Genomic DNA, 27,306 nt, shown 5'->3' with positions numbered 1-27,306 from the left:
TTTGTTGAATTCTGGTGCCATTTCCCCCTGCAATGTTTGATCTCATGGGTTTTTATCTTTTATATTCCTTGATTTTCATTTTATTGGTTTCTGTGAAGGAAGATGTGAAAAATACATGCATTCTCTTAGTTTTGATAGGCAGTCTTCAGTTACCATTTTCCACAAATAACTTTTTTTTTTTAACCTTCTAGCTTTTACTTTAATAATTAGAAATAATGTTTAAAAACTTTGCAAGTAAACAAAATAATGTTCTACTCTTCAGGTAACCTGCTCCACTCATATTTCTGATTTATCGAAAATTTTTTTTGTTGCATAAAGTCTTACTGTATATTTGCAATTTCGTGTCCCATGTTATTTTTGTATCCTTATCAAGCATTTCCCCATGTTACTAAAAGACTTTTATGATATAGGGGCGCCTGGCTGGCTCACTGGATAGAGCATGCAACTCTTGATCTTGGGGTTGTGAGTTTGAGCCCCCACATTGGGTATAGAGATTACTTAAAAACAATCTTTAAAAAGTTGTTTATAGTATATACATGTGTTTTAAAACATAATTTTTATGGACTAATTTACTTGAATTTTTTATAGTTTATTTTAAATATTATGATATTGGTAATTTTGGCGCTTTATATATTTTGGATAAGGTAAATAATGCTGTAAAATTTCTATATTAAAAGGTAGCCAATTTTCTGCAAATAAGAGAATCTGTAAGAATTTATTATTTTTCTTTCAAATGATGTATTATATATTTCTTTTATATAATAAGCTTGTGGGAATTGAGAATTTTACGAAATTTAATAGCTGGTATGATTTTTTTCTTTTTTCTTTTATTTTTCTTCTGGTGGAAATATGATTGTGTTATTTTTATTACAAATTAATTTATTTTATTAAATGGTAATGATCATTTTTTGTTTTTTATTTTGAAGAAATGTGGCTTGGTTTTGAGTTGGAAGCGAGTACAAGGTGCATCTGGGAAACTTCAAGGTAGGTAATTCTTTCTTATTAAGATCATTTTAAGCTATATAGATAGCTTCTTACATGTTTGACTCTCATTTCCCTTAACCATGGAGTGTTCTGTTAGCACTCTTCGTCTTCCTTCTTACTGGAATAGGATTAAAGGTAGTTGGAAAGATTTAGCTGGGAGTTGAGATTAGAAAGTGGAAAAGCATTAACAGGAAAGAGGTAGGAGAGGAAAAAATATTCAGATTTTTTTTTTTACAGTATTGTTTTGAAAAGTCTGTTTTTCTCGGAGCAGGAGTGTATGATTAGCATTCAACACTTAGGAAGGAAGCAGGAGAACTGATGGTGAGATGACCTGTTTGTCTTAGAAGCAGGCTGTTCTTTCTTCTTGGTAAAAGCACCTGTTTGGTGTACATTATTCTTTTTTTTAATGTTTATTTTTGAGAGACGGGGTGTGGGGAGGCTAGGGGAGGGGTGGGAGTTGGGCGGGGGGGGGGGGGGCGGCAGAGGATCCGAAGTAGGCTCCACATGGTGACAGCAGAGAGCCTGATGCAGAGCCAGAACTCACATACCATGAGATCATGACCTGAGACGAAGTTAGATGCTTAATGACTGATGTACATTCTTTTTTAAAGATTTTAATTTTTTTTAACGTTTATTAATTATTAAAAGAGAGAGAGCGTGAGCAGGGGAGGGGCAGAGGGAGAGGGAGACACAGAATCTGAAGCAGCCTCCAGGCTCTGAGCTATCAGCACAGAGCCGACACGGGGCTCAAACTCACAAACCGTGAGATATGACCTGAGCTGAAGTTGGACGCTTAACCGACTGAGCCACCCAGGCACCCCGACTGATGTACATTCTTGAGACACTTTTTATTATGGAAAAAATCATGCGTATATAAAATTAGAGTAGTGTGATGAACTTCCACATACTCATCACCTAGCTTTATCAACTCATGGTCAATTGTGCTTAACCTGTACCCTATCCATTTCCTCCTTATGTTATTTTTAAATTTATTGTTTAATTTCTTTTATTGTTTTAAAAATATTTTTGAGAAAGAGAGGCAGAGGGGATAGAGGGAGACAGACTCCCAAGCAGGTTCTGCACTCTCAGAGCAGAGTCTGATGTAGGGCTCAAACTCACGAACCATGAGATCACAACCTAAGCTGAAATCAAGAATCAGATGCTTAACCATTGAGCCACCCAGGCACCGCCTCCTTATATTATTTTTAGGCAATCCCAAGCACCCATCACACCCCCTCTTTATATATTATTTTTAAGCAATCCTAAGCACTCATCCTATTTTAGTGTGTATCTCTACAAGATAGGAGTTTTTTAAAAAATTTACTGAAAATACTATCATAAGACCTTCAAAAATTAACTATTTTTCTTAATAATGTAAGTCAGTGTTCAGATGTCACAAATACCAATTTTTAAATATTTTGTTTAATTCAGGATCTATACATAGTCAGCATATTGCAGTTGGCTGGCATATTTTTAAGACTTTTTAAAAATATTTTTAAGTTCTCGCTCTCTTTTCCTTTGCAGTTATTTGTGGAAGAAACTGTGTTATTTTCCCAGTAGTGTTTCTTTAGTCTAGATTTGCTGATTGCAGCTCCACGCAGAATAATATGCCAGTGCTTCTCTGTCTTCTGTATTTATTTTATTTATTTATTTAAAAAATTTTTTAATGTTTTATTTATTTATTTATTTATTTAAAAATTTTTTTTTTTAACGTTTATTTTTGAGACAGAGAGAGACAGAGCATGAACGGGGGAGGGGCAGAGAGAGAGGGAGACATAGAATCGGAAGCAGGCTCCAGGCTCTGAGCCATCAGCCCAGAGCCCGACGCGGGGCTCGATCTCACGAACCGCGAGATCGTGACCTGAGCTGAAGTCGGACGCCCAACCGACTGAGCCACCCAGGCGCCCCAATGTTTACTTATTTTTGAGACAGAGACAGAGTATGAACGGGGGAGGGTCAGAGAGAGAGGGAGACACAGAATCTGAAGCAGGCTCCAGGCTCTGAGCTGTCAGCACAGAGCCCGATGCGGGGCTCAAACTCATGGACCATGAGATCATGACCTGAGCCGAAGTCAGATGCTTAACCGACTGAGCCACCCAGGTGCCCCTGTCTTCCGTATTTTATGTAAACTGGTTGGTAGTTGTATCCTGAGACTTTGATTTGAGTTCATATGTGTTATTTTTTTGATGCTTTTATTTATAAGAATTTTCTAAAGGTATTGTTCTTCCATCATCAGACACTGGATTATTATTATTATTATTATTTTTTTTTTTTTTTAAATTTTTTGTGGTTTGAGATGCAGCTGTTGATTGTCTGTTCCTGGATTGATTTATTCATTGGAGGATTGCAAAATGCGCTAGTCTAATTTGAGGACTACTGTCATTCATTCATTGAAAAATAAATCTTGTGGTTCCTGGGTTGCTCACTCAGTTAAGCGTCCCACTTGAGTGTCCGACTTTGGCTCAGGTCATCACCTCACAGCTCATGAGTTCAAGCCCTGTGTCAGGCTCGGTGCTGATAGCTCAGAGCTTGGAGCCTGCCTCAGATTTTGTGTCTTTCTCTGCCCCTTCCTACTTGCCCTGACTCTGTCTCTGTCTCTCTCTCTTAGATATAAATAAACATTAAACAAAATTTTTAGTACTTTTTTTCAAGTTTTTATTTATTTTGAGGGAATGAGTGAGAGAGGGGCAGAGAGAGAGGGAGAGAATCCTAAGCTGGTTCCACACTGTCAGTTCAAAGCCTGATGCAGGACTTGAACTCACCAACCATGAGAACATGCATGACCTGAGCTGAAACCAAGAGTCCGACGCTTAACTGACTGAGCCATCCAGTGACCCCCAAAACATTAAAAAGAAAAAAAAAAAAAGAAAAAGAAAAGAAAAGGAAAATAAATCAGGCACCTGGGTGGCTCAGTCAGTTAAGTGTCTGTCAGCTCAGATCATGATCTCACAGAGCCTGTTTCAGATTCTGTGTCTCCCTCTCTGCCCCACCCTCCACTCACCCTGTCTGTCTGTCTGTCTGTCTTTCTCTCTTTCTCTCTCCCCCACCCCCCGTGTCTCAAAAATGAATAAATGTTAAAAAACATTTTTAAAAAGTCTTTATTAGACTACTGCTGTAAGAATAAACCTCTATCTCCATCTAGTATTTGGTTAGAGGTATAATTGATATAAGGAAAACAGGGTGAACGCTTTGGTTCCTTGATTTTTTTTTCAAAACAATGAGTTTGTGTCCTCAACATTCTTTAGCAGTGACTTTTTTAAATTTATTTTTTTATTTTATTTTATTAAAAAAATTTTTTTAACCTTTATTTATTTTTGAGAGAGAGAGAGTGAGAGAGCATGAGTTGGGGAGGGGAGAGAGAGAGGGAGACATGGAATGTGAAGCAGGCTCCAGGCTCTAAGCTGTTAGCATAGAGCCCGATGCGGGGCTCGCACTCATGGACCATGAGATCATGACCTGAGCCGAAGTCCAATGCTTAACAGACTGAGACACCCAGGCGCCCCAGCAGTGACTTTTTTTTAAGAACCATTGTGAACTTAAGGATTGAAGCCTATTCGGTTTGTTGTTATACTTAATAAGAATTTATTGTCGTTATTGCTAGTGAAGCTTAAATTGTCTTAAGTCGCCTCTGCAAGTTGGATTTCCACTGGTTTTGTCACCAGCCTGTTTTTAATAGTTACCTTATTATTTGGAATCTGGAATCTAAGCTTATCTAGTAGTTTTTCTATCCTAGACTTAGGGTCAGCCATTTCTTTAAGGAACTCTGGGTTTTTTTAGTGGTAAATTGCTTTAAAAATCACAAGCTGGCAATTAGGTATATTCATTACAAGACTTGTTTATTAGTCTTTGCTTTTACATTTTTCCAATGCACGTTAATTCACATTCAGGACTAAACGGTTTTTATTTAAGCTTTTCTGTTATATCTGTATTCCCATACTGAGAATCTAGAGTTTTAAGGACATTGGGATGATAGACTGTTAAATAATTACTGGCTTGGTTCATCTCATATTTCATATACAACAATGTAAGACTAATAACATCTACACTCATCAGCAATATGGTGATAGAAGTTTTCTGTTGACAGGTCTTTGTCTTTATGATATATCACACTAAAAAATCTAGAGTCAAATTTACTGCTTTAAAGGCACTCAGAAGATGGGTGCCTGGATGGCTCAGTCGATTAAGTGTCCAACTTTGGCTTAGGTCATGATCTCACGGTTTGTGAGTTTGAACCCTGCATTGGGCTCTGTGCTGACAGTTCAGAGCCTGGAGCCTGCTTCGGATTCTGTGTCTCCCTCTGTCTCTACCCCTCTCATACTCACTCTGTCTCTCTCTCAAAAATAAATAAACGTTAAAAGAAAAAATTTAGGGTCACCTGGGTGGCTCAGTCAGTAATTGTCTGACTTCAGCTCAGGTCATGATCTCACGGTTCGTGAGTTTGAGCCCCGCATCAGCCTCTGTGCTGTCAGCTCAGAGCCTGGAGCCTGCTTCGGATTCTGTGTCTCCCTCTCTCTCTGCTCCTCCCCTGCTCACACTCTGTCTCTCTCTCAAAAATAAATAAACATTTAAAAAAAAAATTTTTTAAAAAGAAAGAAAAAAAATTTAAAATCACTCAGAATAGTTCCTTTCTGTGTGGTTATTTCCTTAACTGTATACGTATTTGGATTCGTTTGTTTTTTTACTTTAAATTTTTAGATTACTCTTTTAAAATATGTTTTAATATCTCTGGCTTAAAGTCATGGTAATAATGCTTAGAGTAGTTACTAAAATGAAACAGACAGAAAAATTAGACTCATAACTAGGATAAAAGTTCAGTACTTTTGTAGTTTAACGACTCAGAGTTGAAAAGAGCTTTAACAGGTTCAAGCAGCCTGATGTCATATAATTGTCGCTAACTGTTAGGAAGTCTGGGTGGAATGAATTCAGGAAATAATTAAAAGACTCCATTATGAAATTTGCTGGTTCTGCTAAATATTTTATCAGCACTTCTAATAAGTAACAATTTCCCTGATTAGAATTTTTCTTTCCTGTTTTTCTTTTTTTCTTTCGGTTTGAGGGTGTTAAAAAAAATCAAAGGTAATTGAAGGAAAGAGAGGAGTGACAAAGTGAAAAATCTTGGTATTAAAAACATTTGGTCTCTAATTATTTTAATTTTCCATAAATACTGTGTTTTCATAACTATTGATATTTGATGAATTCTTTACACCCATTTTTAGCCTTTGGCTTCTGTGAGTATAAGGAACCTGAATCTACCCTCCGTGCGCTCAGGTTACTGCATGACCTGCAGATTGGAGAGAAGAAACTACTTGTTAAAGTTGATGCAAAGACAAAGGCACAACTGGATGAATGGAAAGCAAAAAAGAAAGCTTCTAATGGGGTATGTTTTTTATAGTGCTGTCTTTTTAGGCTTACTGTGCTCTTTCAGTGTAAGTACTTCTTATAAGGGAATCTAATATGGGGCTTCACAAGATCATCCTCATCATAATATGTACTTGTGGCTAAAAGCAGGAGGGTGTTTTTGCAGTTTATCGAAGTCTTTTATCTACCCATAGGGGTAGATGATGGTTGGTTTGCTTGTTCCAGGTTAGGATAAAGGTAGTGAGGGAGGCTGGACAAGGTTAAGTTGCCAGAAAAAACACTGGTACAGACTGTTCCTAACAGCTAATTCATTAAGGTAGCTTTGTAAGTAAGTACAACAAAATATAGTTCAGCTTACACTATTTTAATTAGTTGCCCTCTGTTTTAGAAGTACGCAGGTTCTGGGGCACCTGTGTGGCTCAGTCAGTTGGGCATCTAACTCTTGACTTTGGCTCAGGTCATGATCTCACAGTTCATGAGTTGGAGCCCCACGTCAGGCTCTGTGCTGTCAGCACAGATTCCGTCTCCCTCTCTCTGTCCCTCCCCTGCTTGCTCTCTATTTCTCTTTCAGAATAAATAAAAATAAACTAAAAGAAAAAAAGAATCACACAGGTTCTGGGTGCCTGGGTTGCTCAGTTGGTTGAGTGTCTGACTCTTGATTTTGGCTTAGGTCATGATCTCAGAGTCTTGGGATTTAGCCCTGCTTTGGGTTCTCCGTGCTGGGCGTGGAGCATGCTTTTGGGATTTTGTCTCTCCTTCTTCCTCTGTCGTCGCCCATATGAGTGTGTGCTCTCTCTCACTCTCAAAAAAAAAAAAAAAAAAAAAACACCACAAGCTCTAAAATAAGTGAAAATAAATCTTACTACTTTCCTTAGTTGGGTCACATATTAAGTGAAGCTAAAGTAAAGGAAATTTTCATATGTTGTAATGTATTCGTCATTACTCCCTTTCAGCAAAACAAAAAATAGCTAAAACCTGAGTATATTTCCTATTTCCTTTTGGCATCTCAAACTTGAATGGATTTAAAATGGATTTATTGTTACCTTCATTCTTCTACAAAAGCAAAAATGCCTTTTTGCTCTTATGCTTTCATTGTCATTCAAAATAGAAATAGCTTTCGTGGTATTACTCTTCCCTCCTTTACAAAAACACTGTATATTCTTTGTCAAGCAAACAAAACCTCAGAAAATGTTATTAAGAAAATCGTGGGGGGAGCCTGGGTGGCTGTTGGTTAAGCGTCTGGCATTGGTTCAGGTCATGATCTCACGATTTGTAGATTCAAGCCCTGTATCAGGCTCTGTGCTGAGAGCCTGGATCCTGCTTTGGAGTCTGTGTCTCCCTCTCTCTGCCCCTCCCTTGCTCACGCTCTGTCTCTCAGCAATAAATAAACACTAAGAAAAAATAAATAAAATCTTGGGGCACGTGGGTAGCTCAGTCAATTAAGCATCGACTTTGGCTCAGGTCATGGTCTTGCGGTTCGTGAGTTTGAGCCCCACATTAGTCTGTCTTGTCATTGTGGAACCTTTTTTGGATTCTCTGCCCCTCCCCCCACTCATGCATGCTTTTTCTCTCTCTCTCTCTCTTAAAAAAAGCGTTAAAAAAACCTTTATAAAGCAAACTGTTATTTTAAGTACATGCCGTCATTTATTGAAAATTTTTTTTTACAGTTTAATCAGCATTGTGAGTTCTGCCTAGACACATCTATTTACTTTTTACTTTTTAATTTATTTTAAGTTCAAGTTAGTTAATATACACTGTAGTATTGGTTTCAGAAGTAGAACTTGGTGATCCATCACTTTCATATAACACCCAGTGTAAAGCAAACTATTTCAAGAAGAAATTCAGTAGCACCCATAATCCTATCACCATTGGGAGCCCCTGTATATGTTTTTGTTGCATATTCTTCCAGACTTTTTTCTCTGTTTGGATGAATATAGTTTTATTTGGAATATGTGAATTTGTTTTTCTTTCATAAATAGAGATTGATTCTCAGTATTCTGTAAATAGACTTTTTTTTACTTTTGTCTTTTCTTGGACTTTTAGTAAATTTCAACTGATTTCTCTGGATTTCATTCCTCTCATCTGATTATTCTAGCACCGCCTGTTTTCTAAAACATAAGTATGTGAACTGTGTGTTCGTACATCCTTAATGGTTTTGAATTTCTCATAGTATAAAGCCTGTCTTCTTAGTATGGCATTCAAGGCTCGTTCAGTCTACCTTTCTAGCTTCTCTCATCAATCCTTTTGCTCGTGTCAATCCTGTATCTCCACGTACTTCCTTTGTGCTTTTCTGACATCTCGTGTCCTTGTTGTCCATCCAAGCTCCCTGTTGCATTTCTGTCCAGATCTAATTACAGTGTTACTTGATTCATACAGTCTTTGTCAGTCCTATCCTGGATTTCTCTTAGGCAGAATTAATTCTTCTCTTCCCATCTATGTTTCCAGGTTTTTACTGGTGTTAGGACAGTCTGCTTTGTAACATATATTGTTGGTATCTGTCTCTCATCCCCCTTGTGCCCTGTTTGATTTCCATGTCTCTGATTACAAACAGGAAGGACAATAAGCTCACAGACTGTGTCTCTTCCTCTTGTACCTCTGCAGAACCTAGGACAGTGTGTTGCCCATAGCAAGAATGGGATGCTCATTTATTGAGTGGCAGTTGTAGTTACGTTGCTCACCTGGTAATCTTACTGTCTTTACCTAGTTTTGTAAAGAAATAATAAAATGCAGCTTCTCTGGAGTAGAAGCTGTATTTCACAGCAACAGTGTTTCCTGTCACATCAAAAAACCAACTCTCTGGGGAGCCTGGGGGCTCAGTCGGTTAAGCACCTGTCTCTTGATTTTGGCTCAGGTCACGACCTCACAGTTAGAGTTTGAGCCCCACTGTCAGCATGGAGCCTGCTTGGGATTCTTTCCCCCACCCCCTCTGCCACTCCCCCGTGGGCACCCTGTGTTCTCGCTGTCTCTCTCCCAAAAAAACCCACAACTCTAAAATAAGACTTTTTAGATTTTCCATGCAGTGATAACTGAATTCTTAGTTAAAATAAAGAATGGATTTAATGTCTTCACAGTGTTTATATAATTCCCTGGGTGTCTTTCTTTTTTTCCCTGTGTTTAATCATTAGCTGGTGAGGTGGTTTAATTTGTAGCATTTGCAGATCGTGTACTCTGTACATGAAGCAAATCACTTTATTTGTATAAGGAAATGCACAGTTGTGACTTTGATTTAATTTCTAATCACTATTAGTGAAAGGAACCATGATTTAAATCTGTTTGTATCTTTAAGAATAGAATTGTAGCCACCTCCAATAAAAACAACAATTATTTCAGGTAAGATGAAATTTAAAACATTCACAGACCTGCCATCTGGGTGGATTTGGCATAGTGCCCAGAGATACTTGAAGTCAGAAGACAGGGCATAGTTTCCTAGAATGGCCACTTACTCAACAGTATTGGTGAAAAGAAAAAGCAATGCTGATCAGATAATTTTTGATCTTCTCAGATATTTTTATCAGATCATTTTTTCAAATAACTTTTAAGTAAATGTAACTATTATGGAGTAGATTACAGATTTGTCATGATTTTTCAAGATAAAATATGAGAAGGGATTTGTTGTTCTTTCTTCTTTATTGTTGATTGTTGTGGAGAAGTGTAGAAAACTGACCTAAGATGGATGATAACAAGAATGAGACATGGAGTGGGTGCCTGGATGGCTCAGTTTTTAAGGATGGCTCAGGTCATGATCTCACTGTTCTGAGTTCGAGTCCCGCATCCAGTGAAGCTTGAGCCCCACTTTGGGCGAGGTCATGCCGCGCTTGGGGTGAGCATGAGCCCCACTTCGGGTTAGCCCTGCTTCTCTCCCCGTGTCCCTTTTTCTCTCTCTGCCCTTCCTGGGATTCTCTCTCTGTCTTTCTCTGCCCTTTACTCACTTGTGCTGTCTCAAAAAAAAAAAAAATGAGACATTGAGGAACTCATATGATAGTGTATTCAGGCATTTTCCTGATTCCCAAGCAGAAGACAAAGCACAATTATTTGTATAGTTCTTATTGGGTAAAAAAGAAAAGAAACACAAGTTTGTCTAGAAAGAGAGAGATTTTTCTTGACCCAGAATTTTAGTATATGTGCTGCAGAAGTAAGCACTTTCACCCAGAATTTCAAGAGGAATTATGTGTCTTGTCTAACAGCTTGATTGAAAGTTTTCATATAGATTTTGCAGAATTTGTAGAAGCAATCTTTGGCCATTAGTAAAAGTATTCCTTTTGGGGTAGCCATACTGGTGTAGTTCATGCCCTGTTGCTTTCTGGCTGTTCAGGAGTAGCAATTAGGAGTAGAGAGATCTGCTTGATCGTCACAAGTAGTGGTTGTTAACCACACATTCAAGAATGACTTCTGGAGGTGCCTGGGTGGCTCATTTGGTTAAGTGTCTGACATTAACTTAGGTCATGATCTCATGGTTCGTGGGTTCAAGCTGTGCATTGGGCTCTGTGCTGACATTTCGGAGCCTGATTGGGATTCTCTCTACCCCTTTCTCTCTTGCCCTCCCCCACTTGCTCTCTCTCTCTCAAAATAAATAAACTAAAAAAAAAAAAAAAAAGAATGACTTCTGACCAGTGTTGGAAGTACAGATAATCTCTGGACAGAGCCTCTTGGCATTGCATTTTAATTGAGGATGCATGCTGCAGATAGGGACATCTTTAATTTTTACATCTTTGCTGGAGATTAGTCTGGTTGAATCTACATTTTCTCAAAAGAAAGTGCTCTGCTTTTACTTAAGCTCCCAAAGAAGTTCTTGTTTTGGACCCTAGAGTCAAAACCAAGTCAGTGCCAAAGAGTGAGCCTGGAAGAGGTGTTTTTCAGCTTTACTACCGGTAGCTTTACTATTGAAGCTTTTAATTCCTCTGAAAAGAGCTAAATAGGTGGGCCACATAAACCTCGCAGATATTCAGTTGGTTTCTGTGGTCCTCTTGTACTGCTAACCCCCTCATCTTTTGCTGCTCAGTGTTACTGAACGTGCTTTCTGTTTCTGAAGTGAAGAAAAAACTGGAAATCAGAAAATTGTGTATGGTTGAAGACCCAGAAGTAGGCCTTAAGTTGAAACCAGAAAGAACTTTTCCTTCCATGATATGTCTGGTTATTTTTGGTTTTCTTACATTAACAGTTGGTGAAGAGATTTGGGCTAATAAGCTTTCCTTCTAAAAACACACATTTTAAAAAAAAATTTTAACTTTAGGGGTGCCTGGGTGGCTCAGTCGGTTGAGCGTCCCGATTTCGGCTCAGGTCATGATCTCACAGTTGTGAGTTTGAGCCCCACGTCGGGCTCTGTGCTGACAGCTTGGAGCCTGAGCCTGCTTTGAATTCTGTATCTCCCTCTCTCTCTGCTCCTCCCCAGCTTATGCTCTGTGTCTGTCTCTCTCTGTCAAAAATAAATAAATATTAAAAAAAATTTTTTTTTTTTAAATTTTAACTTTATTTGAGATAGAATGAGTGAGCGAGCATGCGAGCAAGTGGGGGAAGGGGCAGAGAAGGAGGGAGATAAGAGAATCCCAAGTAGGCTCTGCACCATCAGCATGGAGCCTGATGTGGGGTTCAAACCCATGAACTGTGAGATCATGACCTGATCTGACACCAAGAGACAGGTACTTAACTGACTGAACCACCCAGGTGCCCCTAAAAATGTACATTTTCTCTGTAGATCAGAGGACGGTAGTCATTCATAAGGTGTGAATTCATTTCAAATGCTTTACTCCTAACTTAGGTAAGACCAGCTATACTAATACTTAAATTTGATTTGGGATGGTGGTGGGAGGGACCTCAGGGGCTTCTGAGTATTTTTTTTTTTTTAATTTTTTTTTTTTTCAACGTTTATTTATTTTTGGGACAGAGAGAGACAGAGCATGAACGGGGGAGGGGCAGAGAGAGAGGGAGACACAGAGGGAAACAGGCTCCAGGCTCTGAGCCATCAGCCCAGAGCCTGACGCGGGGCTCGAACTCCCGGACCGTGAGATCGTGACCTGGCTGAAGTCGGACGCTTAACCGACTGCGCCACCCAGGCGCCCCTCTGAGTATTTTTAAATGACCAGGCCTTCAGATTTATAACCCTACTTCTAGTCTTATGCTTAGGAAAGCATGGAGATGTAGAGGGTTCGTGGAAAGGAGTTTAGAATGTAGGGGAAATGCTAAAGACAGACTTGATGGTCTCTCAGAAGTGTGTTTTCTTTCTTTCTTTTTTTTTTTTTTTTAAGTTTATTTTGAGAGAGAGAGAGAGAAATAGGGCAGGGTGCACGCATGTGGGAGAGGGGCAGAGGGAGAGGGGCTCACATCTGTACTGTCAGCCTGGAGCCTGATGTAGGGCTCAAACCCAAGAACTGTGAGATCATGACCTGAGCCGAAGTCAGAACTTAACCAACTGAGCCACCCAGGCACCCCAAAGGTATTTTCTTTTTTTTTAAATTTTTTTTTTTTTCAACGTTTATTTATTTTTGGGACAGAGAGAGACAGAGCATGAACGGGGGAGGGGCAGAGAGAGAGGGAGACACAGAATCGGAAACAGGCTCCAGGCTCTGAGCCATCAGCCCAGAGCCCGACGCGGGGCTCGAACTCACGGACCGCGAGATCGTGACCTGGCTGAAGTCGGACGCTTAACCGACTGCGCCACCCAGGCGACCCCAAAGGTATTTTCATAATACAGAATTTAGGTCTCAGCAGTTGAGGATTTGGTTTGAGATGGTTCATGTGTGTCTCTGGACCTACAGTTTCAGTGGCAACTTACTGGCAGGTTAATTATTTAATTTAAAACCTGTGGAGAGGGCACCTGGTGGCTCTGTGCTGACAGTGTAGAGCCTACTTGGGATTCTCTCTCTATGCCCCTCCTCCGCTCATGCTGTCTCTCTCAAAATAAATAAATAAACTTAAAGAAATTATTAAAAAAAAAAAAAAGACCTGTGAAGAAGCAGAGCATTACTGAAGGGATTTTAGTGAATGCTGCACAGAGACCTTATTGCCATATATTATCGATTTAAAGTAAAAACACATCACCACAGTTATAGATTTTACAGTGTTTTTGGTAAATAAATTTTAATTACTGTTCTTGCATAAAGCTTCTTTATCCAAGATAACCAAGTAAAAAGTTGGCGCAAGATTGGATCAAGAGGAAGGTTTGGGAAAGTGAGGAACTTCAAGTGGTTAGTTTTATACCACACTTTATAACTTAACTTGAAGTTACCTGTATCGTAACTTCTTATCCTATTTACTAAATACTTAAGGGCAAGGTCATTTCTTTTTCCCATATTGAATTTTTTGCCATCTAGCCTAGTACCTACCTTGCAGATAGTAGTCTCTTAATTTGTTGAGCCAGGGGGCGCTTGGCTGGTTCAGTCGGTAGAGCATGCAACTCTTGACCTCGGGGTTTGAATTTGAGCCCCGTTTTGCATGTAGAGATTACTTAAAAAAATTTTTTCCTAATGAAAAAAAAAATTTGTTGAGAAAATTAAGAAATAAATGCCTGTTGGGTGCCTGGGTGACTCAGTCAGTAAGTGTCCTGACTCTTGATCTCAGCTCAGGTCTTCTTGATCTCAGGGTTGTGAGCTGTTAAAAAAAAAAAAAAAAAATTGCCTGTTGAAGAAGTATCCATTGAAGGTTGCTTTCAGAATTATGAAATCTGACATCACTAAGTTATATTAAGGAGCCCCAAGATGTGAAACTTACCTTGAATAGTTGTATGCATTGTGACAAGAGCCAGCATTTATGCAGAAGAGCCAGAAGAGCATTGTTCTTATTTGAATCCGAAAACACATAACAACATGTTTACCAAGTAAATAGATAATTACTTTGAGGCATGTGTGTGTACAGTTTTAAATTACAAAAGTTTTTGTATACATCTTTATGTTTTTGCTTGTCATACTTTTCTATTTTTCCTAGTTTTAAGAAAAGACTGACAGTAACTGGAAATTACCCAAAATTTTGAGGTCATTCTCTAAGTTTTGTGGTTTGGGAACACCTGGCTTGCTCAGTTGGAAGAGCAAGTGATTTTTGATCTCGAGGTCGTGAGTTTGAGCCCCATGTTGGGTGTAGAGATTACTAAAAAACAAACAAACAAACAAAAAAGCTTAAATATATATGGTTAAATTTTGTAGTTTGAATTGAATTAATTCCTTTACCAGGTGCCTTTTAAAATAGAACTAAGATAAAAACAAAAAGAATTATAGTACGTTAGAAGTCAGTAATTTTTTTTTTTTTTCACATCAACACAATTAGTCTAGTTTTCTTTTAAAATACAATAAAGTCCTAGGGGCACGTGGGTGGCTCAGTTGGTTAAGTGTCCGACTTTGGCTCAGGTCATGATCTCACAGTTCGTGGGCTCAAGCCCTCATGTCAGGCTCTGTGCTGACAGCCCAGAGCCTGGAGCCTTCTTCAGATTCTGTGTCCGCCACCCCCCCAACCCCCCCAACCCCTTCCTGCCCCTTCCCTGCTTGTGCACACTCTCTCATAAATAAATAAATATTAAAAATTAATAAATCCTGCAAATAGTTACTTGCGAGAAGCATTACAACATGAATTTTGTGTTTTTATTTTTTGTAATACTATATGTGCAAGTCATGGGAGAAAGACTTATATAGTATTTAGAGTTGGTTCCTTCTTAGAGTATAAGTACCTGGTTTTTTTTTTAAGTGGTATTTCCACATTATAGAAAGCAGAAGGGGAAAAGAGATGCAGTTGTTTCAGCCCCTGGCCTATCTGATGCTTGCGTTTTGTCTTTTTTTTTTTTTTTTTTTTTTTTAATGCTTGCATTTTGTTGTATATAGCTACCTAGTGTTTTTCATTTGTTTAACCTACACATGCTTTTGTTTATTTTATTTTTATTTTTTATTTTTTTTTTGCTTTTGTTTATTTTAAATGGTGTCTGTAATGGTGGCTGAATTGGTTAATGTAAATATCGTTAGTTTGTGGAAGTATTTGAGCAAGACAGTCTGAAAACCTGAAAGCTTTGCAGATGTATTTGTGTACTATGTTAGTCCTGTGGTTTAATCTTCCTGTAACTGGTTGGGGGTCAGAATATTAGCTATTAAAGGAAGAAAGCAAAAGAAAATGATAAAGTATCAGGATCTGAGAAAAATCAGTAAGTCAAATGAAGTTTAGTTTTGTGAAGTTAAGAACAAAACCAAATCTGCATTTACTCGGACTATAGAGATGCTCTTTTGGAGAAAAACATGTTTGTTTTGTGTACTACCTTGTTTTAGAATGATTTTAATTTTCTTGTTTTTTTAATTTTTTTTTTCTGCCTTCCTGCCCCTGAATTTGCCTTTTTTTTTTTTTTTAAAGAATGCAAGGCCAGAAACTGTCACTAATGATGATGAAGAAGCCTTAGATGAAGAGACAAAGAGAAGAGATCAGATGATCAAAGGGGCCATTGAAGTTTTAATTCGAGAATACTCCAGTGAGCTCAATGCCCCCTCACAAGAATCTGACTCTCACCCCAGGAAGAAGAAGAAAGAAAAGAAGGAGGACGTATGTGTTATTTGATTTCTGACAACAGAGTCATTTCTACGGTTTACTTTTTGTGGTGTCACTCTTGTGCTTTCATTTCATTTTCACTTTCAAGGGTAAAATAAAATGACTAGCATTTATAACAATATACAGTTAAGCCTAATTTGACCATGTTTAATCAAGTAACTCGTGAATTTTTTTACCAAAATGTTTGTTTTGTGTGTTTGAAATGCACTGGCATGGATGCTTGTATTTATCTGTGGATTCAAATTTCATAAAGAAAAAACCTTAACTCATGAAGTAGAAGCTGGTACTAAGGGACAAAGGAAGTTTTTTTGTTTTTGTTTTTTCGGCCGTGAAGGGGCTGGCTTTGCTTTGTCTTACTCCCTGATATTGTTCTATCCCTGCTCTAAGCAGGATACCAGATGTCCTTCACTGAGGATTTTCACCCATTCTTTGATTCTTAGCCACGTTTTCTTATAAACTACTGCTTATTTCCCTCTGTGGACAGTAACACCATTGAACTTCTAACTGGAGGACTGTGAAAGAGTAGTACAAGATGAAACACTCCTCCCCAGGGTATTCTAATTTACCACTCTTTGCCTGCCTAAGCTAATTAAATAGTAAGGAGTCCAGGTTGAAAGAAAATGGTTTTTTTTTTTTAATATTCATTGCTTTGGATAAATTTAGAGAATTATGGGGAGTATTTTTTTGAAATATTGGAAGTATCTTATGTGCATAGATTATATGTGCCATGAAAGAGTACTGTGAAACATACACTCTAGTTTTTAAAATGAAGGGGTAGTTACAGTCATTTTATTTTGAATTTCAGTGCCTTATTTTATTTTGAATTTCATTTTCAGTTAGCTTTCTGGACAAATACATTTTTATCACTTGGCTTGTTTTTCCTTATGTGACCTTAAAAACCTGTCAAGTGAAATGCCAGTTGTTGGGAATGGGAATTGATAGTCATAGGGTAGTTGATGTTTTAGAGTTTGTTCTTCCTCTTCCAGCATTAATGGGAAGGGAAAAAATTACTAGACATATTTGTTTGTTATGGGTTGGGAGGAAAGAATCAAATCCTGCTGTATGGCAGGAATTATGGGTGAATTTTGTTGGTATGATTTTTTCCTGGGTTTGGAGGAAAAAATCCTGCTAGTGAGACTTTGCTTATTCCATTGCCTGGGGGAATTGGAGGGTGAGGAGGTGGTAGGTGACAGGAGGGATTAAAGAGAGTGAGTGAAATCTTTTTTATTAAGTAATTTGAAATCAAGAAAATGTCACAGAAATCTTGCATTGCTTATAGTATAAACATACAGAGCATTGTTGTGCAGAGTAATGTTAACTCATTGCTTTTTTTTTTTTTTTTAATCTTTGTGGATTTTTCCGCAGATTTTCCGTAGATTTCCAGTGGCCCCACTGATCCCTTATCCACTCATCACTAAGGTTCGTTTACATTGACAATGACTGTTTACTGCTAATGGCCAGATTTGTGATTCTTGTTCATCTGACATCTCATTATTTAACTTAGATCACTAGATTTCTTACTATATAAGTTCTGTTTGTTTAGTTACTATCTGTTTGTAAGGTGTACAGAATATCTAACTTCTAGTTTTAATATATTTGTATTGATGTAGATTGATCTGTAATGCGTTTTCTCCTATCCCCCCCTATCTTTTTTTAGGAGGATATAAATGCTATAGAAATGGAAGAAGACAAAAGAGATCTGATATCCCGAGAGATCAGCAAATTCAGAGACACACACAAGGTAGTATTCTTGTTTTTTCACTTGATACCAATCTAGACTTTTTACAGAATCCAAAGCAAACAGACAAAAAAAAAAAAAAAATCAACCTTACATTAGAATATAATTTTAAATGCTTTTTATAGGTTAATTAATATCTAGATAGAGACAAAGAAACAGAAGACCATACCATTTTAAAGTGGTCCTTGACATATTGTGCTTAGTTGTTGCAGTTACTGACTACTCTACAGTCACCTCACTTGAGTATGAATAAAAGCTAATTTTACTTTTAGATTTTAACATAAACATCAAGATCAGATTTAAACTAGATTCAGTGGGGCAGCAGGATAACCTACACTGTAGTGTATTGCTGGGGGCATTTATTTAACTTAATCGTAGGAAAACCTTTGCTTTAGGGCCGAGATTGAAATTTAAGATTTATATTTGTGTAGATTTAAGTTGAGAGGGGGAGATTTTAAAAAGTAGGTCAGTGGTTACCAGACTTACCAAATTTTAGATGCATGGAAGAACTGTAAATTCCCATAAAGCTAATCTATTCATTGACCCCCACCATTATGATAGAGATCATATGGTGACTAATGCAAGATGAAACTCTCAGCTTGGAAAGTAACAAGGAATAGGATGTAAGTATGAGCTTCTGTTTTTTATTATATTTATGGATGCCCCCTCAGAAAAATATGCAAAGGGGTAACTGGCTTGGAAATGGGTATTTGTGCATAGTAAATCCCACTCACGAGTTTTGCCTATTGAAAGCTTCTCTCAATGACAGTGCATCTGTGAGTGTTCGCTGGTGTTGAAGGTGATGCTTATGGACGGTAAAATGCAAATATCGCATGAAATGTATTTTCATGTTAGAGATAATAAGATGTTACTGGTTATTACTCAAAATACTGAGTGATCTTTAACTCAGTGAAGTGTTAAGTGTTCATTTTTTCTTTTATACGATCTTCTTTTTTCTTACTGCTTTCCAAATCCCAAGTTGACAATTAATGCTATTGAATCAGTGCTGCTGAACACTTATTATCCAGATGCCCAGCCCTAGCTCACATACACAGTGCTTTTCTGGGAACTAAGTATCTAAAAGCACAAATAAAGTTTTCCCAAATTAATTTTGAGTTTAAATGGTAGTCTGTGGGAAGTCATTAGTTGGGATACTTTTGGGATACTGTGGGATACTTTTGGTTAGGTTCAATACGCAAATTCAGGGCCTGAGTAAGCTTGAAAATGGTATACGGTTGTGTGTGTGGTTTACCCCCTTGTTGTTATTTGTTAAACCCTGTCATGTCATTGGTAAAGTATGATGAAATTGTGTTTTTAACAAATTAATTCAAAAGATATTTGCTTCAGAGTTTGAGAAGCTGTCAGGCATTTGACTGCCTTAGACTTATTTCACTGTTGTTGGGGGGGGTGGGGATGTTTTGAATTTCCAAAATGTATTTTAAAAAAAGATCAAAATGAAAACAAAATATAGTTCTTTTTGTTGGGTGGTATGGTTAAAGGGGACATTTGAAACTCCAGTAACAAAAAATGAGCTCAGTGAACCTTTGCATGTTTTGGTATGAGTTTATTAAATAACCACGGACTGTCAGGGTATCAGCGTGGCAGGGGGCGTCCATTTACAGCACGGACGAGTCTGAAGAGAGACTAAGGTAAGATTTATGATTTTTTTTTCCTGTCCTTTCCTCTTCATTATTTCATTACTTTCTTACATCCTTTTAGACTCACTTCCATATTCTCTTTCTCTAGTGTTTGTCTTAAAATATATATGTGTGTGTGTGTGTGTGTCTACCTACTGCATATAGATTGTTTTAGAAGTGCATTTAGTATGGTCCAGATTCACTCACTTGTTCATTTACTTAGAACAAAACTTTTGAAATGAGTTCTGAAACAAATTATTATTTACATTAAGTGGAACTATACATCTAAAAAAGAAGTAGTGCAGTGAATAAGCAAAAGTAAAAACATTAAATCCTACAAAAGAGATTATTATTGGAACAGCTAAAATAGATCTGTAAGTATCTATTATCTCAGAAATAAACATTTCTTTATAAGTGTATGACACTGAGGTAAGTTTTGTGTAGTCTAGCCTCATTTTACAATACAAATTTTTATAGTCCATTAGAACTGTTTCAGACATTCTAATTTGCCCCTTTAAATAGTTTTCAGTTTCTGTCCTCTTTCTACCATTTCTTTTCTCTTCTCTTTGTAACTTCAGTGTATTCAGTCTTGGCTTTGCCTACATTCTCCTTTGATATAGACTGGCACAGCAGCTGAATATATTGATTTCTCATGCATTAGCTTCTCTTTCATAATCCTCTGTCAGTTCTCTGAACCATGAGCGAGAGAAAAAGTATGACAGGTAAGATTGCTTTTTAAAGTTGTTTTAAATGCTTTACATGACTGAGAAAAGACAAAAAAAAAATGCACATTTTATTGTTGCAGTTTAAATTTCTTTTCGGTGACACTAAACATGGAACCAAAGGGATAAATGTATTCTGTTTTTGTTTTGTTTTTCCTGTTTGGGTTTTTCTTTTTTTTCTTTTTTTCGGAGTTTGTGTAGAAACCGTGTGGTACACTGGTAATCTTGTCAGGGTACAAACTTGGTCTGACTCTGTTATTTGGTTTATTTGTGAACCATGTACTTGCTCTTCCTCCCAGAAACATAGCTTGTAGGCAAGGTTAATCCAGTGTTGGCGATCCATGTCCTAGCACAGCATCTGTAAGTTCATATGCAATCGTTCCTTCCAAGGATGGATTTATCACTGTTGATATATTTTTATTGTCTTATAGGCATAATGGGCATAAATATGTTGCTTTTAAAATTAAGTGAAATGAGACTATTACAATTATGTACATTTTTGCTTGAAGTGAGTGTATTTTCAAACTTTTTGTATTTGGTGGGCTGTCCATCTTGTAATGGTGGGAGTAAATGTTTCCATTGAGATAATAGGGCAAATCTTGGCTGAATTCAGCTTATCTTTTGGAGGGTGGGCAAACCAGAGGGTAGAAGATGATTTGTATTACAGTGACCTGACTCTCCTCCCCCACCTCCCCTTTAAAACCTTCAAGTAGTAACCTTTTACGTAATGGGAAGTCTGGGGGTTATATTTAGTATCAGTAGTAAATCAGTAGTTGCACTGGTTTACAGAAATTCATAATGAGAGGAATTACATTTTAGCTAAGTGATTGTATTTCTAGATATTATTTTTAATCACCACATTCCTCATGGTCATTTTAGTTGTTACGTAATCATTGAGTGGCCAGCCACACTTGACGCAATCTCCCAGCATCCAAGATTGGAGATTCCTGGTCTGTGTAGAGTATCTGGGTTTGCACGCAATCTATATAGTCTTGTGATTGCTTCAGTTTAATTTGCCAAGTAAAAAACCACAAGTACTTAATATTAAAGTACCAGTGGTTTGGTTATTTTTGTTCCCCATATTGGGCATTGCGCCGGGAAATATCTGAATACTGGAGCTACAGAGTTAACTCTAAAAGTACTTTTATTGGTTTCTAGAAACTGGAAGAAGAGAAAGGCAAAAAGGAAAAAGAAAGACAGGAAATTGAGAAAGAACGGAGAGAAAGAGAGAGGGAGCGTGAAAGGGAACGAGAAAGGCGAGAACGGGAACGAGAAAGGGAAAGAGAACGTGAACGAGAAAAGGAGAAGGAACGGGAGCGGGAACGAGAACGGGATAGGGATCGTGACCGCACTAAAGAGAGAGATCGGGACCGAGACCGCGAGAGAGACCGGGACCGCGATCGGGAAAGGAGCTCGGATCGGAATAAGGACAGGAGTCGATCAAGGTAAGGTTTGGTGGAAGTTACTGTTTGCTGATTGCTTCAGTAGAACTGTACGTTGTTACTCTCCACACTGTTTATGTTTCTATGAGGAGAGAATTTTCTTAGCCACAGAGCGTGCCTGGCTTACTGTCTCACGCACGTAAGCATTGGTTCAAGTAACGATTTTCAACTTACAGAGTTAATTACTGTCTGAAGCCAGGATTTACACGGACCCAGAATGCAGCCACTCTCCACCCGGTGTTCTGGGAAGACATGAGTCCCTGTTGTCTCCCTGGGTCGGTGGGCATCTTTTCTATTTACCATTTCATTGAGGTCCCATGTCCTGGGAAATCAGCTCTAGGACCACTGCTTTTAGCCACTCATGTCTGTATGTGGTCCTGTAGCCTGCTGTATGGCCACAACTCCCCCCGCCTGGCCCAGCTCTCAATTTACTCTCTATTTAGGACTTCTAGTTAATTTCACCTTGTTTTATTATTTTTCTCCTTAATTTTGTTGAATTTGATGAATCATCTTAAATTATTTAGGAATGAGGTAAAGAAAAAATGAACAAAGGAAGCAAGTGGGGAAGGATGAAAAACTCACCTTTTTTCCCCAAGCTGGTTTTCAGATAATACATTTCTGTGTTGTAGGTTTTCACCTGATTGTAACCAAAAGGAGGTCCACTTTTAGTCCACCAGTTGCTGAAACTAGAAATCCAGTGTCCTTAATCTTTAGTGGGCATTAAAATCTTTTAACTTCCTCTGCTGGAATAATCATTATCCTCTTGAGTAACCGTTATTGAGAATTTGACATATATACAATAGCATACTTTTACTACAGATATGAATACATAAACTATTGTTTTATGTACTATGTACATACATATATTTGTATTTAATGAGATCCATGGCATCATACTACATATATTCTGCAATTTTTTTTTTATCACTTTGACTTAAATATTGGAGGACACTTCATTGCTGGTAGATACAGTTATAATTTATCCATGCAACATGCCAAAGTGCTCTTCTCTCCACATCTTTGCCAACATTTGTGTTCTTTGATCACTAGTGGGGTAGACTATCTTTTAACTTGTTTGTCAGTCCTTGGTATTTCTTATATGTGGGTTTGTCTGTTTTCTGAAATACTGATAAGCATTAACGCTGAATTTAGAATGCAGTTTAGAATTAGGGACTAGAATTATATTGTGTCTTTCTGGTGAATGTAGAGGAGTTTACAATTCTGCAGAAATCAAATGCTAAATTCTGGCCTGTGATTTTGTGTATTTTGTAATATATGTTGTCCTCCTTTCCCTCGGTTTTAAAGGAAAACAGAGGGATTGACAGACTTTGTAAATCTTTTGTTTATATAGAGAAAAGAGCAGAGATCGTGAAAGGGAACGGGAGCGGGAAAGAGAGAGAGAGAGAGAACGGGAACGAGAAAGAGAACGAGAGCGCGAGAGAGAGCGAGAAAGGGAACGGGAACGAGAGAGAGAGAAAGACAAGAAGCGGGACCGAGAAGAGGATGAAGAGGATGCTTATGAACGAAGAAAACTTGAAAGAAAACTCCGCGAGAAAGAAGCTGCTTACCAAGAGGTAAATTGAGGAAATGCTTTAAATTTTTTTTAATTAATTAAAAAAATTTTTAACGTTTATTTATTTTTGAGAGAGTGTGCGCGTGCACACGCGTGAACAGGAGAGGGACAGAGAGAGAGAGTAGTGGGGGACAGAGGGTTCAAAGCAAGCTTTTTGTTGACAGCAGAGAGTCTGATGCGGGGTCGAACTCCCAAACCTTGAAATGCTTTCAGTTTTAAAGCTTTGCTAGTCAGTAAGCTAGTCAAACATGTTGGGGCCCTTTGCTTACATTTGTGAAGCTTTGGCAATTTTTTTTTTTAGCGCCTTAAGAATTGGGAAATCAGAGAACGGAAGAAAACCCGGGAGTATGAGAAGGAGGCCGAAAGAGAAGAAGAAAGAAGAAGAGAAATGGTAATTATTCTAGGTTGATAAGTGATTTTTCAAATAAAAAGCAGATCAAATTCTTTACCATTAACTAGAATTAGAAGTAACTTTATAATTAAAATGTATAAGCTCTCAGTATAGATAACTTAATTTTTACATATTTCAAATAATCTTCAGACAATTCCAGACCACCAAAATCTTTCTTACTCTTATTTTTCACATTTTTGCTGCCTATAAACAAAATTACCTTTTGGCAATACCACTGAAGTGAATCTGTCATAGAGGAGGAATATGTAAAATGATTAGTTATAGAACATTCTTTGATTAAGAATCTGCAACATTTTGAATTTGAAGAGGCATTGATACTGTTCTGTATTGGTGTAGTATATGTGGATGAAGGGAATCGTGCCATGAGAAGACCTGTTTTTTTCCCTCTTGATGTTTTTATTTAAATTCCAGTTAACATACAGTGTAAAGAAAGACCTCTGTTTTTATAAATCAAAGTTATTATCTTCTGTATATAGTATTTATGAATTACTTTTTTCTTATGCTCTGTTTCTTTTAAATACATGATAATCATAAAAATGAACCTTACATTTTGCATTCACGCTATTTGATAAACGATGATAGTAAAGCAGTTCGCATAGGCCGTTACTAAGTAGAATGACAAAAGATTTTATATAGTATTTGTTTTAGTGGCATGTTCCATGTGTTCTGTCTTTGCCAGAATTTCATGAAAGTTTCTTTATCTCCAGTTTGGAGATTATTTTTCTAAAAACGTCACAGAACTTAGGAATTTTCAAATAGCTTTTGAACGTGAAACATAGAGGGAGTATTTGTAAGTAACCAAAAGAGGGTGCATACAGCAACTAGATAGATAGTATGGGTTTTCTGTGTAGTAGATCCATAATGCCAGAGAATGAACATAATTTCAGTTCTCCTGAATTGGTGCTCCCATTCTGGAATTTCTTTCTCATCGCTAGGTTAGAAAATAGGAAGAGAATAACATAGTGAGAAACAGTTAAAATAAGAAATGTTTGCCACGAACAACATGGTGGAATAGATTTGAAGTGATTCTGCTTCTTAACAAGCAAATCTGAAATCTGTCTTTCTAGAGAAAAATTTCCTATTATTCTTTGAGAGCTTTAAAAAAGTCCAGTTACAAAAGCAGTTACGTGCTCATTATATAAACATAAGTGAGTAACAAGTATATGATGTAAAAAGTGAAAGTTTCTACTCCTCAAGACTGGTAACTTATATTTGTATTTTTAGTATGTGCCTCATGCACCATCTTGTGTTTTATTTAGATATTTGTAAATTTTGTCGTTTCTACTTGACAGCCTGTTTTCGTTTATTTGACCCATTTTGTGTGTACATTATATCCCAGCCTTGTGCTTGTGCTGGGTACTGGGCACACAAGAGTAACTATTACTTCTAACTTTAGGTAGGTAGTTACTGTAGTGTGTGTGTGAGTGTTTAAGGTATGGTAAATGTGTGTTTACAGTATTTAGGGAGTACAGAAAGAATGACTAATTCTGTCTGGGGGTAGGAATTTGTGACGGATAGATGGTTAGGTTAGGGAGGTTTTTACAGAGAGGTAACATTTGAACTGGATGAAATTATTTAAAATTTTACTTCAGTCAAAATAATGAACTTTTATTATATTTAGAAGCCTAGCATTATCTGCTTTGTATGTAGATACAAAAGTTGTTGATATAATAGATGAGAATATAAATTCTAAGTAAATATTTATTTACTTATATTGTATAGCTTTATGTAATTGTTACCTGTAAGTGCTATTAAATATAATAATTATATTTGAAATTCCAAAAATAAGAGAGAGTCCTATACTTTAATGGTTTGTGCACTCAGAGTTAGATAGGTATTACATTGATTGATTGATTGATTGATTGAGGGAAAGCGTGCGTGACGGGGGTGAGGTGGGGAGAACCTTATGCAGACTCCATGTCCAGCACATAGCCCAATGTGGGGCTTGATCTTATGAACCTTGAGATCATAACTTGAGCCAAAGTTAAGAGTTGGACGCTTAACTGACTGAGCCACCCAGGCACCCCTAGATTTTTATGCGTGAACATGATTTGGATTTTCAATTCTACATTTTATAAAAACTGCTTTCTATAGCATAATACCCTACAAATGAAATGTAGAATTTTTTTTTTAATAGATTCTATAAAATAGCTTACAATTTTGTTTCTTCGTATGCTCAAGTTTCATTACCATATGTTGAAGATTATATTCAGGGAGTAAATACTATATGTGGCATACTGTATGTGCTTTTTGCAAGGATAAGTCCTTAATCTGATTTGTTTCAAGAGTAAAGGATAGAATATATCTAATGTTATTTAAATTAAATATATCAAGTACATGAGAATTATAGTATTCAAGTGATATGGATGAGAAAAATCTATTTCCCAAGAAAGGAGGAGGGGCTAACAAATATGACCTTTTAAGGGGGTAACCTAACATTACCCACATGTTAATTTTGTACACTTTGTCTTCAATTTTCTCACAGGCAAAAGAAGCTAAACGACTAAAAGAATTCTTAGAAGATTATGATGATGATAGAGATGATCCCAAATATTACAGGTAAATAAGCCTTGCTTTATGAGCTCATCTTTTAGTATTAGCCTTATGTTCCCTACCAGAGCAGACAGGTTCACTCAGTGGGATAATAAAGAAAATCTGCATGTTCTACCTTGTAATCACCCCCATATTTGATATGTTGTTTTGGGGAGTACAGGGGAGAACTGTTGGAAAGAGATCAACAATTCTATCTTTTTTGGGGGGTGTCCATAATAGTATTAAAACCGCTTAACTTTTTTCATGTGTTTTAAAGAGGTCCAGTTTTTATAACAAGTTATAACTAGTTTTTGTTTTTTAAATTTTTTTAACATGCATTTTTGAGAGTGAGACAGAGCATGAGTGGGGGAGGGTCAGAGAGTGGGAGACACAGAATCAGAAGCAGGTTCCGAGATGTCTATACAAAGCCCGAGGCGGGGCTCAAACACAGGGACCACGAGATCATGACCTGAGCTGAAGAAGTTGGACACTTAACCCACTGAACCACCCGGGCGCCCCAATAGCTAGTAATAACTATTTAAGGTGGTCTAAAAATTTTTGTCTTCAAGGATTTCAAGAATGTTACAAAGCCAACCAAACACCATCCCATCCGCAGCCCAATTGACATATTTTTCTGAAGTGAGGGTTGTAAAGCCTACCTCTCCTCCTCCTGTAAAGTCATGTTCCCATGGCATTTCTAAACTACTCTTATTTTAGGGGCGCCTGGGTGGCTCAGTTTAGGGTCCGAATTCAGCTCGGGTTATGATCTCACCGTTCATGGGTTCGAGCCCTGCATTGGGCTCTGTGCTGACAGCTCAGAGCCTGGAGCCTGCTTTGGGTTCTGTGTCTCCCCTGTTCTGTGCCCTCCCCCACTTGTGCTGTCTCTTTCAAAAGTAAACATTAAAAAATAATAATAAACTACTCTAATTTTAGTGCTATGACATAAGTGTAAATTTGTTTGCTTTGTTCCCCTTCCTCCATCCCAAACTATAATTTCCCTGAAACTATGGACAATATTGTGATTTTTTTTTTTATCTCATGTACCTGACGTGATCCAGGCATGTAGGGAAGGCATTTAATGTGTAATTTTAATATACTCACTGCACATAATTAAAACATTGGAATTAACAATTTTTTTTTTTTTTTACATTTTATTTATTTTTGATAGAGACAGAGCACAAGTGGGGGAGGGGGGCAGAGAGAGACAGAGACACAGAATCCGAAGCAGGCTCTCAGCACAGATCCCAGTGCGGGGCTTGAACTCACATACTGAGAGATCATGACCTGAGCCCAAGTCGGACGCTTAACTAACTCAGCCACCCAGGTGCCCCTGGAATTAGCAACTTAAGTGCACGCCAAGGATTTGACTTTTTAGAAAAGGGGAAAAAAGTCAGTAAA

The 27,306-nt window shown here is 37.5% G+C and overlaps 1 protein-coding gene across 1 annotated transcript in view; it reads left to right on the top strand.

Annotated features, from left to right (window-relative positions):
- RBM25 (RNA binding motif protein 25) overlaps positions 1-27,306 on the top strand; it is a 61,271-nt gene that overhangs the window by 21,064 nt on the left and 12,901 nt on the right. The window contains exons 5-13 of the mRNA XM_047079403.1: positions 927-984; positions 6,201-6,361; positions 15,661-15,846; positions 17,218-17,271; positions 17,510-17,593; positions 21,108-21,394; positions 22,743-22,965; positions 23,266-23,355; positions 25,862-25,935. Coding sequence (XP_046935359.1) covers positions 927-984; positions 6,201-6,361; positions 15,661-15,846; positions 17,218-17,271; positions 17,510-17,593; positions 21,108-21,394; positions 22,743-22,965; positions 23,266-23,355; positions 25,862-25,935 — 1,217 coding nt within the window. The remainder of the gene's footprint in view (positions 1-926; positions 985-6,200; positions 6,362-15,660; positions 15,847-17,217; positions 17,272-17,509; positions 17,594-21,107; positions 21,395-22,742; positions 22,966-23,265; positions 23,356-25,861; positions 25,936-27,306) is intronic.

Source organism: Lynx rufus, unplaced genomic scaffold (assembly GCF_022079265.1).
Source record: "Lynx rufus isolate CCGP_SWC_20201006 ecotype Redwood Valley unplaced genomic scaffold, mLynRuf1.p SCAF_17, whole genome shotgun sequence".
NCBI classification, from domain to species: Eukaryota; Metazoa; Chordata; class Mammalia; order Carnivora; family Felidae; genus Lynx; species Lynx rufus.
Note: the sequence above shows the minus strand (reverse complement) of the source record. Positions and strands in the feature narration are given on the sequence as shown.